This window comes from Narcine bancroftii, chromosome 2 (assembly GCF_036971445.1).
Source record: "Narcine bancroftii isolate sNarBan1 chromosome 2, sNarBan1.hap1, whole genome shotgun sequence".
Classification (NCBI taxonomy): domain Eukaryota; kingdom Metazoa; phylum Chordata; class Chondrichthyes; order Torpediniformes; family Narcinidae; genus Narcine; species Narcine bancroftii.
This window is the reverse complement of record NC_091470.1, coordinates 373,132,146-373,144,324: the sequence shown is the minus strand read 5'-3', so window position 1 is coordinate 373,144,324 and position 12,179 is coordinate 373,132,146. Positions and strand designations below refer to the sequence as shown.

The 12,179-nt window shown below is 50.7% G+C and overlaps 1 protein-coding gene across 12 annotated transcripts in view; it reads right to left on the bottom strand.

The window, feature by feature from the left end:
* Nucleotides 1-2,559: 2,559 nt before the first annotated feature.
* LOC138755891 (anion exchange protein 2-like) overlaps nt 2,560-12,179 on the bottom strand; it is a 356,627-nt gene continuing 347,007 nt past the window's right edge. For all 12 annotated transcript variants that reach the window (XM_069922672.1, XM_069922674.1, XM_069922670.1 and 9 more), the window contains one exon: nt 2,560-11,208. In XM_069922672.1, coding sequence (XP_069778773.1) covers nt 11,128-11,208 — 81 coding nt within the window. In that variant the 3' untranslated portion in view covers nt 2,560-11,127. The remainder of the gene's footprint in view (nt 11,209-12,179) is intronic.

Sequence of the window (12,179 nt, the reverse complement as noted above, 5' to 3'; positions counted from 1 at the left end):
GAGAAATTGTGCTAGGTAAACTAGCACAATTAAAGATTGATAAATCTCTTGGACCAGATGAGGTGCATCCATGGGTTTTGAAAGAGGCGGCTTAGGAGATTGTAGATCCATTGGCGATGATCTTCCAGAAATCGATAGACTGGAGAGAATCCAGAGGATTAGAAGGTCGCAAATGTGGTTCCACTGTTTAAGAAAGGTGGGAGACAGAAAAAAAGGAAACTATCGGCCTATTAGTCTGACGTCGGTGGTTGGGAAGATATTAGAGTCGATCCTCAAGGATGAGGTGATGAAATACCTAGAGATGCACGACAGGATCGGTCCAAGTCAGCATGGTTTTTTAAAGGGTAGATCCTGCCTGACCAACCTATTAGAGTTTTTTGAAGAAATCTCAAGTAGGATAGACAAAGGAGGCTGTGGATGTTATCTATTTAGATTTTCAAAAAGCTTTTGATAAGGTGCCGCACGTTAGGCTGCTAAATAAGATGGCGGCCCATGGAATTACAGGGAAGTTATTAACTGGATAGAAAAGTGGCTGATAGGCAGGAAGCAAAGGGTTGAAATTAAGGGTTCCCGTTCTGGATGGCTGCCTGTAACTAGTGGTGTTCCCCAGGGGTCGGTCTTGAAGGCCATTGCTGTTTACAATTTATATTAATGATTTGGATTGTGGTATGAATGCTTTGGTGGACAAATTTGCGGATGACATCAAGATACGTGGCGGAATGGGAAGTGTAGTAGAAACCGTAAAGTTGCAGAAGGAGATAGACAGATTAGGAGACTGGGCAAAATTATGGCAGATGAGATTTAACATAGAGAAATGTACAGTTGTACATTTTGGCAGTGGAAATAAACAGGCAGAATACTATTTGGATGGGGTGAAAATTCAGACCTCGGATATGCAAAGGGACCTGGGTATCCTCGTGCAGGGAAACCTAAAGGTTAATGACCAGGTGAAATTGCTCATTAAGTGGAATAGTGTCTAAGAGAGGTGTTGATGAGGCTCTATGGGGCACTGGTGAGACCTCATTTGGAGAACTGTGTGCAGTTTTGGGCCCCCTATCTTAGAAAGGATGTGATGTTGTTGGAGAGGGTGCAGAGGAGATTTACCAGGATGATTCCTGGAATGCAAGGGCTGACGATGAGGAGTGTTTGGCAGCTCTTGGGTTGTATTCATTGGAGTATAAGAGAATGAAAGGGGATCTCATCGAGACATTTCGTATTTTGAAAGGTTTAGATTAGGGTGGATGCGGGTAAGATGTTTCCCTTGGTGGGTGAATCGAGAAGAAGGGGTCATAGTCTGAAAATTAGAGGTTATCCATATAAAACAGAGGTTAGGAAGAACTCCTTTAGCCAGAGGGTCGTGGATCTGTGGAACTCACTGCCGCATAAAGCAGTGGAAGCCAGATCACTGGGAGTATTTAAACAAGAAATAGACAAGTATCTCATTAGTGAGGGCATGAAGGGATATGGGGAAAAGGCTGGAAATTGGAACTAGTGTAGAGTAGCTTAGTGTAGATTTACGGAATAGACTTGTTGGGCCTAGTGGTCGCTTCTGATCCTTTGTCTTGTGAAGATGGTTGTTGACCTCATGGTGTGGCAAGATGGCCGCCCTCCTTCCCCCTCTGATGATGGTGCCGAGTTTGAATTTGGGTCACGGCAAATTGTCCACAGAGCCTTTCTGCACCATTTTCTCACTGCCACCCTTCGTTGGAGTGAAGTTTGGGTGAATTCGGGGCAGATGTCTTGGGGCTGGAATCGGATCCGGGAGTGGTGCAGGCCGCAGACTTCCCCAGGCTTCCCCTCCCATGGCAAACTCTCCCCCAATGCCCTTTCTTGCCACAGTGGGAGCACAACTGGGCAACAAGATCGGGGATACTGGCCCTTGCTCGGGAGCACTCAACACAGGAAGTGGCAGCCATTAGGGCAGAGGTAGCAGGAGCAGCTGGTCCTTGGAAGGACTTATCTGGGTGGATGCGTTCGCTGGCTTCGAGGTCATCATTCTCGAGCTTGCCCTATTCCAGTGACTTGGTCAGTTCAACGTGGCTAGCCAGGTCTTATCAGATCAAGAAGTCGCTGCCTCATGTACCTCGAGCAGACCCCCGTGACTAGAGTGTCCCAGATCTGTTCTTCCTCACGAACATGGCCCATAGGCCTTCATACCTGCACTTCTTGGCAAGTGTCTACAGATCCAGCAGGTAGTCATCGATGGTCTCTCCTGGCCGTTGGTGACATAGAGCGAATTGGTGCCTCGCTGGGACCTTGTTTTGCGACAGGTACCGAGCCTTCAAAGCCTCGATGGCAACATCATATGTAGTGCAGTCCTTGATGACTGCATACCCTTTCATTTCTACCCTCAAAACGGGTGCAGACCTCCTGAGTTCATCGGTGTGGAAGATGTCTCTGGTCGCGTTCAGGTAGGCCTGGAAGCAGCCTAGCCAGTACGTGAACTCAGTCGCGTCGGGGGACAGAGGGTCTATAAGTAGCAAACTTGGCTTGAGTAGCACTTCCATCGTTTAGGGAATAAGCTAATAAAATTGTAGCGTGAATAAAAGCTCTCACAACTGGAGGGAGAACAAATGCTTTTATTAGCTTATAACTGAGGGTAGGGTCTCACAGTGAGTTGCCTTCAGAGGGGTTCTGGGTTTAGGTGGGAAACCAGGGTATATGTGAGCAGATGGGGGCAGGGCCAGCCAACAGCACAACACACTGAATCCCAGTTCACAAGGGGAGGAGCTACTGGGGTGCAACTCATCAGTGGGTGGGCCAGCCACTTGTACACAGCAGAATGGACGTATCACCAGAGAGCTGGAAAGAGTGCTTTTGGCATTTTGGTCTTCATAAATCAAAGTATTGAATACAGGAGTTGGGATATTACGGTGAAGTTTTATAAGGCATTAGTGAGACCAGATTTGGTGCAGTTTTGGTCATTGAGTTACTGGAAAAGGTTAAGCAGGTTAGGACTTTATTCCCTGGAGCGTAAAAGAATGAGGGGAGATTTCATCAAGGTATATAAAGTTATGAAGGGGGACAGACAGAGTAAATGTAGGTCAGCTTTTTTCACTGAGGGTGGGTGAGGTACAAACCAGAGGACATGGGTTAAGGGTGAAAGGGGAAAAGTTTAGGGGGAACTTGTTTTCATAGAGAGTGGTGGGAGTGTGGAACGAGCTGCCAGCTGAAGTGGTGAATGCCAGCTTTCGATTTTAACATTTCAGAAGCATTTGGACAGGTACATGGATGGGAGGGGTATGGAGTGGATGCAGGTCAGTGGGACTAGACAAAAAAATGGTTTGGCACAGACTAGAAGGGACAAAAGGCCTGTTTCTGTGCTCTAATGTTTATGTTATTGGGCCTGCAGTGAGGACCCAGCTCACACCCTGCTCTTGACAAGCTTATCTCAGCAGAAGACTGGAAAGGGGATCTCAAGCAATTCCAGAGGAAGCTGGAGACAGAGACAGATACACACCAACTATGGCAGGGAGTGCAGGTCATTACAGCCTACAAAGCGAGGGCAAACACTGTCGATGTCTGTGATGCTTCACTACCCAATGAGCTAAGCACCTTCTATACCCGCTTTGAGAAGAACCAAACAGTGCCTACTAGAATCCATGAAAAGGCTGAGGGCCCTGTGATATCTGTCTCTGGGGTCGACGTCAAAACATCATTCAAGAGGATGAACCCTAGTGAGGTGTCAGGTCCTGATGGCGTTCCTTATAAGGGACTGAAAATCTGTGCCACCAACTGGCCAGAGTGTTCATGGACATTTTCAACCCCTCAATGCTGCAGTCAGAGGAACCCACCTGCTTCAAAAGGGCCCAAGTAGAGTTGTGTGAGCTGCCTCAACGGCTACCGCCCAGGAGCACTAACTTCTACTGTGAGGAAATGCTTTGAGAAGCTGGTCATGGCCAGAATTAACACATGCTTAAGATCTGGATCCCCTGCAAATCGCTGATCGTCATAGTCGCTCCACATCATATGCAGTTATCACTGGTTCTCCACTAAGCTCTGGATCACCTCGAAAACAGCAATTCATTAATATGGCTGCTCTTCAGAGACTACAGCTCACCCTTCAATACCATTATTCCCTCAGTGTTGGTCAAGAAGCTACAAACTCTGTTCCCCAATCTGCAACTGATCCCTGACTTTCTCATCAGACCACAGTCAGTACAAATTGGAAACAACATCTCCTCATTAACACGGGGGCATCCCAAGGACACGTGCTCAGCCCACTGCTCTACTCGTTCTACAATTCCAATGCCATCTATAAGTTTGCCGATGACACCACAGTTGTTGGCAGAATCACAAACGGCGATGAGTAGAGAGTTAACATTTCAAGTTCAAGAGCCTGTTAAATGTTTGGATGAAGGATCTTCAGGACAAAATCTCTTTCAACAAACGCGCATTCACCTGCTCACCATTTCTGGGAATTCGGTTTTGTTTCTGATTGACAGATTGCAAAGACTTTTAAAATTTAAATCTCATATTTTCCCCACGCGTTCAGCAAGTTTTACAGAAGTGAAACACCAAAGTCTGCAGACACTGTGGTTGAAGTAAAAACACGGTGCAGGAGAAACTCAGCAGGTCAAACAGTGTCTAACAAAGAGAAAAATACATAAACAGTGTCTCGGGGTTGAGCCCTTCATCGAGGAAGGAGCAAAATGTCAGCAGGCGCCTGGACAAAATGGTGGGGGGGAGGGGCAGAGGGAGAAGCACAGTCCCACAGGCAGGAGGTAATAGGTGCAGAAGGGAGGGAGAGTGTACTGACAATAACCAGACCAGCAGTGGGAGTATAAGGCAGCTTTAATAAACTAATATGTACACTAAGAGGTCTTGTCTCTTTCTGCAAGATGAACCTGGAAGGCTGGACTGGAGCTCTGGACGGCTTTATAGACAAGGTCACCGGGGTGACCCCTGGTGCCCTCGTGGTGGAATTACATCTCACCACAGAGCGCTCAGCAGCAAATAGGGGAGGGGGGGTGGCTCTGAATGGAGAGCTGGAGGAAAGGAGACAGAGGGATGGGGAACAGGTTAGCAGAAACCGGAGACATCGATGTTAATGCCGTCCAGTTGGAGAGGGTCAAGACGGAAAGTCAAGTGTTGTTCCTCCAATTTGTGGGTGGTCTTGGTGGGACAGTGCCCGAGGCCATGAGCTTGGGAGTGGGGCACAGAACTGAAATGGTCGGTCCCCGGGAGATCCCAGCAAGTTTTACAACAGTTTTGCAAACTATTGGAGAGGATTCTCAGGGAAGGGTTTAGACAAAGACAATATTCTCTTGGATAGTCAGCATGGCTTTGTGAGGGGCAGGTCGCGCCTCAAGTGTATCATTGAGCTTTTCAAAAAGGTGACAAAAGAGGGAGGTAGATGAGCTGATATGGATTTTCGTAAGGCATTTGACAAGCTCCCTCATGGGAGTTGTGAATGGAGCTGAAGGTTGTCATAGGCAATAACAGGATTCAGATTTGGGTGGAGAAGTGGCAGATGGAGTTCAATCTGGATAAGTGTGAAGTGATGCATTTTGGAAGATCAAAGTTGAAGGCAGGGTAATGGTAGGCTCCTTAACAGTATTTAGGAAGAGAGATCTTGGGGTCCATGTCCACAGATCCCTCAAGATTGCCACAAAGATTGATAGAGTAGTTAAGGCATATGGTGAACTGGTCTTCATCAGTCCGGGGGAATGAGGTCAAGAGCCGTGGGTAATGTTGCAGATCGTTAAAACTCTGGTTAGACCACAATTGTGTGTTCAGTTCTGGTCAGTTGTGGAAGCTGTGGAGAGGAGGCAGAGGAGATTGACCAGGATGTTGCCTGGACTGGGAAACAAGTCTTATGAAGAAAGGTGAGCAGAGCTGGGACTTCCATCAAAGGCTGAGAGGTGAATTAATAGAGGCCGACAGGATTATGAGAGACATTGACAGGGTGGGCAGCCAGTGCATTTTTCCCCAGGGCAACAATAGCAAACATCTGTTTAAGGAGAATGGAGGGAATTTATGGAGAGGTCAGAGTAAGTTGTTTAGAGTGAAATGTGCCAGGAGTTGTGGAGGATGGTACAATTGAGATATTCAGAAATGGAAGAAAAATAGAGGGTTATGTGTGTGAGGGAAGGAAGGGTTAGAATGTTGTGGAGGTTTCCATAGGGGAATCAAAGGACCTGTAATGGGCTGTAATTTTTTGAGATTGAGATCTTCCTCCTAAACATTAAGGGTAACTGGACAAATCAAGTTGTTTCAACAATAATTGGTGTAAAATGGTGGAATCCTCACCAGCATTGATCAACATCAGTCCTCTTCAGTACTGTACCCCGGTGTTACACAGTGACAGACCCATCCCCACTAATACTGTAACCTGGTGTTACACAGTGACAGACCCGTCCCCACCAGTACTGTACCCCAGTGTTATACTGTGACAGGCCCATCCTCACCAGTACTGTAACCCGGGTGTTACACAGTGACAGACCCATCTCCACTAATACTGTAACCTGGTGTTACACAGTGACAGACCCATCCCCACTAATACTGTACCCCGGTGTTACACAGTGACAGACCCATCCCCACTAGTACTGTACCCCAGTGTTACACAGTGACAGGCCCATCCCCACCAGTACTGTACCCCAGTGTTACACAGTGACAGGCCCATCCCCACCAGTACTGTACCCCAGTGTTACACAGTGACAGGCCCATCCCCTCCAGTACTGTACCCCAGTGTTACATAGTGACAGGCCCATCCCCACCAGTACTGTACCCCAGTGTTACACAGTGACAGGCCCATCCCCACCAGTCCTGTACCCCGGTGTTATACAGTGATACACCAGTCCCCACCAGTACTGTACCCCGGTGGTTCACAGTGACAGACCCATCCCCACTAGTACTGTACCCCGGTGTTATACTGTGACAGGCCCGTCCTCACCAGTACTGTAACCCGGTGTTACACAGTGACAGACCCATCTCCACTAATACTGTAACCTGGTGTTACACAGTGACAGACCCATCCCCACTAGTACTGTACCCCGGTGTTTCACAGTGACAGACCCATCCCCACTAGTACTGTACCCCGGTGTTACACAGTGACAGACCCATCCCCACCAGTACTGTACCCCAGTGTTATACTGTGACAGGCCCGTCCTCACCAGTACTGTAACCCGGTGTTACACAGTGACAGACCCATCCCCACTAATACTGTAACCTGGTGTTACACAGTGACAGACCCGTCCCCACCAGTACTGTACCCCAGTGTTATACTGTGACAGGCCCATCCTCACCAGTACTGTAACCCGGGTGTTACACAGTGACAGACCCATCTCCACTAATACTGTAACCTGGTGTTACACAGTGACAGACCCATCCCCACTAATACTGTACCCCGGTGTTACACAGTGACAGACCCATCCCCACTAGTACTGTACCCCGGTGTTACACAGTGACAGGCCCATCCCCACCAGTACTGTACCCCAGTGTTACACAGTGACAGGCCCATCCCCACCAGTACTGTACCCCAGTGTTACACAGTGACAGGCCCATCCCCTCCAGTACTGTACCCCAGTGTTACATAGTGACAGGCCCATCCCCACCAGTACTGTACCCCAGTGTTACACAGTGACAGGCCCATCCCCACCAGTCCTGTACCCCGGTGTTATACAGTGATAGACCAGTCCCCACCAGTACTGTACCCCGGTGTTTCACAGTGACAGACCCATCCCCACTAGTACTGTACCCCGGTGTTATACTGTGACAGGCCCGTCCTCACCAGTACTGTAACCCGGTGTTACACAGTGACAGACCCATCTCCACTAATACTGTAACCTGGTGTTACACAGTGACAGACCCGTCCCCACCAGTACTGTACCCCAGTGTTATACTGTGACAGGCCCATCCTCACCAGTACTGTAACCCGGGTGTTACACAGTGACAGACCCATCCCCACTAATACTGTACCCCGGTGTTACACAGTGACAGACCCATCCCCACTTATACTGTACCCCGGTGTAACACAGTGACAGACCCATCCCCACTAGTACTGTACCCCGGTGTTACACAGTGACAGGCCCATCCCCACCAGTACTGTACCCCAGTGTTACACAGTGACAGGCCCATCCCCACCAGTACTGTACCCCAGTGTTACACAGTGACAGGCCCATCCCCTCCAGTACTGTACCCCAGTGTTACATAGTGACAGGCCCATCCCCACCAGTACTGTACCCCAGTGTTACACAGTGACAGGCCCATCCCCTCCAGTACTGTACCCCAGTGTTACATAGTGACAGGCCCATCCCCACCAGTACTGTACCCCAGTGTTACATAGTGACAGGCCCATCCCCACCAGTCCTGTACCCCGGTGTTATACAGTGATAGACCAGTCCCCACCAGTACTGTACCCCGGTGTTATATAGTGACAGACCCATGTTCACATGTGCACTGAGAGACCCTACCCTTCTGGAGATGCTTTTTTTGTAAATGATATTCTTTTTTCTACGACAAATTATTTTTATACAGGTCATTCATGGTGGACACCCATGTTACAAATATACAGGAAAACAATATGATCAGTTGAAATTTAACTGGAAATCTGAAATAATCGACATTGGCTTGTAGAAATACAAATTTTTTTTTCCATCTTCAGGAACCCATTGAAGCCAGAGAACGGTGTGAGGCAAGCAGGGGAGGGGATGGGTGTTAGGTGGGTAGGGGAGTGGAGGGGAAGGAAAGGGGAGGTGAGCAGTGAATGGAGGGGGCAGTGAGGGAGGTGGAGGCGAGGGGGACAATGAGGGGAAGGGGCAGTGAAAGGAGGGGTTATAGTAAGGGGAGAGGGCAGAGGGAGGGAAATGGGGTCAGGGTAAGGAGAGGGGCAGGGTGAGGGGAGAGGGGGCAGGGTGAGGGACAGTGGAAGCGGAATGGGGTAGGGGTGGGGAACAGAGACAGGGGAATGGGGGCAGGATGATGCCGACAGTGGTGGATGTGGGGCATGGTAACTGATCGATGACCAAACCCACCAATGAAGCCCGGCACCCCTGCTCAGTGAAGGTATGTGAATATGTGTCCAAGAGGCACTGAGTGGTAGTCAAGAACTGGGGCACGGATCTCCACGAGGTACAACAACCCTGTGGGTAGGGAAAGTGAAGGTTTGCACCTAAATCCAACCAGCCCAATGCTCCCTTGATCCTAATCTGCTGATCAGATTTTGGTTGAATATTTTTGGTTCTGGAATGCCTGTGCTGGAGGTAACTCTGGTCTTGAGGTAACACATTCCTGGGGCAGACGTTGATCTCCCTCCGTCCGCATCAAACAGACCTTTGGTGAGATTTTACACGACCCATGCTCACCCAGATTCCAGCTCGGCACCCTTCTGCTGGTTTCAGCTGGGATGGCCATCAGAAATCTGGCCAGGTTGTTCACCAGCAATCAGCCAAGCCACAGCCCACTGTTACTGTACGTCCTGCTGTTACTGTACGTCCTGCTGTTACTGCACGTTCCGCTGTTACTGTACGTCCTGCTGTTACTGCACGTTCCGCTGTTACTGTACGTCCTGCTGTTACTGCAAGTCCCGCTGAGGCTCCATCCAACCCTTGCCTCCCAGAGGGAACCTTCTGACTGTGATGAAGTTGCTGCGAACCAACACCTCCACACTTTAGAGCTGTAGGCATTGTCATGGGTGTCTTTCCACTGGAGGGGGGCGGGCAGGTAGAACATCACATCACAATCACATGCTGCGGGTGGTCCAGGCATGGCCAGGCATAATGGGAATGCTCCTAGTGTGCAGCTGGGCAGGTGGGCAATCCACAGCACCTCCATGGTTGCAGGTGGGGCTGGGTGGGCTGGAGAGGGGGAATGGGTGGGGTGGAGAGGGAATGGGAGGGAATAGAGAGGAAATAGGAGGGTTGGAGGGGGAACAGGAGGGATAGAGGGGGAACAGGAGGGATGGAGGGGGAATGGGAGAGATAGAGGGGAAATGGGAGGGTTGGAGGGGGGACAGGAGGGATAGACGGGGAATGGGAGGGGTGGAGGGGTAATGGGAAGGTTGGGGGGGAACAGGAGGGATAGAGGGGGAACAGGAGGGATGAAGGGGGAATGGGAGGGATAGAGGGGGAACGGGGGGTGGAGGGGGAATGGGAGGGATAGAGGGGGAACAGGAGGGGGAATGGGAGGTGTAGAGGGGAATGGGATGGGGGAAGGGGGAACAGGCGGGGTGGAGGGGGAATGGGAGGGGTAGAGGGGGAATGGGTGGTGGAGTGGGAACGGGAGGGGTAGAGAGACAAGGGGAGGGATAGAGGGGGAACGGGAGAGGTAGAGGGGGAATGGTAGAGGGGAACGGGAGGTGGAGGGGGAACAGGAGGGGTAGAGAGACAAGGGGAGGGATAGAGGGGGAACGGGAGAGGTAGAGGAGGAATGGGAGGGGTAGAGGGGGAACGGGAGGGCTGGAGGGGGAATGGGAGGGATAGAGGGGGAACAGAAGGGGGAATGGGAGGGATAGAGGGGAAATGGGAGGGTTGAAGGGGGAATGGGAGGGGTGGAGGGGGACCGGGAGGGGTGGAGGGGGACTGGGAGGAGTGGAGGGGGAATGGAAAGGGTGGAGGGGAATGGGAGGTGTAGAGGGGAATGGGATGGGTGGAGGGGGAACAGGCGGGGTGGAGGGGGAATGGGGGGTGGAGGGGAAATGGGAATGGTAGAGGAGAACGGGAGGTGGAGGGGGAACAGGAGGGGTAGAGAGACAAGGGGAGGGATAGAGGGGGAACAGGAGAAGTAGAGGGGGAATGGGAGGGGTAGAGGGGGAATGGGTGGTGGAGTGGGAATGGGAGGTGCAGGTGGAATGGGGGGTAGAGAGCGAACGGGAGTAGGTGGAGGAGATGGGTGGAAAGGGAATGGGAGGAGAGGTTGAAGGGAATGGATGGAAGAGTGGAGGGGGAGAAACGGGTGGAGGAGGAGGGAGAAGGATGGAGGAAGGTTGCAATCTGATGGGAGGATGGGAAGGGGTGGAGGAGAGGACGGAATAATCAGGAGGTGAATGGAGAAAGGTGTGGAGGGGTGGGTAGAGGTGTGGAATGGGGGGAAGGAGAGGGTGAAGCGGAATTGATGGTGACAGGGTCAGGTGTTGAGGCGAGAGACATTCTTGCCCAGCCTTGGGATGGTACAATTGGTTCCGTGGCCTCACACGGGCATCGAGAGCACGTCATATTCATCCAGACCTTGCTTCTCGTCGAACGTGGGGTTTGCATCATCGGCGTCGAGCTGCAGGAAGAGAAGGAGGTGAGTGGGACAGAAGTCGGCCCTGGCATCTTTGGGGATTTCCCCCTCAGATGTCCACAGGACACAGGCCAGAGTGGTCTGACCCTTGCCCGATGGAGCAACATCACCTGGAATCCCAGACTTTGGTTTTCCACTGAAAACCACACTCCTAGATCTTCCACACATTTCCAGATCCACTAGAAACCACACTCCCAGACCATCCCCACATTTCCAGATCTACTGGAAATCACACTCCCAGATCTGCCCAACAATTACAGATATACTGGAAACCACACTCCCAGATCTGCCCAACACTTCCAGATCCACTGGAAACCATACTCCCAGATCTGCCCCTCACATCCACTGGAAACCATACTCCCAGATCTGCCCTTCAATTCCAGATCCACTGGAATCTACACTCTCAGATTTGCCCTTCAATTCCAGATCCACAGGAAACTACACTTTCAGATCTGCCCTTCAATTCCAGATCCAATAGAAACCACACTCCCAGATCTGCTCCACACTTCCAGATCTACTGGAAACTCTCAGATCTGCCCTTCAATTCCAGATCCACTGGAAACTGCACTCTCAGATCTGCCCTTCAGTTCCAGATCCAATAGAAACCACATTCACAGAAATGCCCCTCACTTCCAGATCCACTGGAAACCACACTCTCATATCTGCCCAACAATTTCAGATCTACTGGAAACCACACTCTCAGATATGACCCAAACTTCCAGATCTACTGGAAACCAGACTCCCAGATCTGCTCCACACTTCCAGATCCACTGGAAACCACACTCCCAGATCTTCCCCTCACTTCCAGATATACTGGAGACCACACTCCCAGATCTTCCCCTCACTTCCAGATATACTGGAGACCACACACCCAGATCTGCCCCTCACTTCCAGATCCACTTGAAACCACACTCTCAGATATGACCCAGATCTACTGGAAACCACAGTCCCAGATC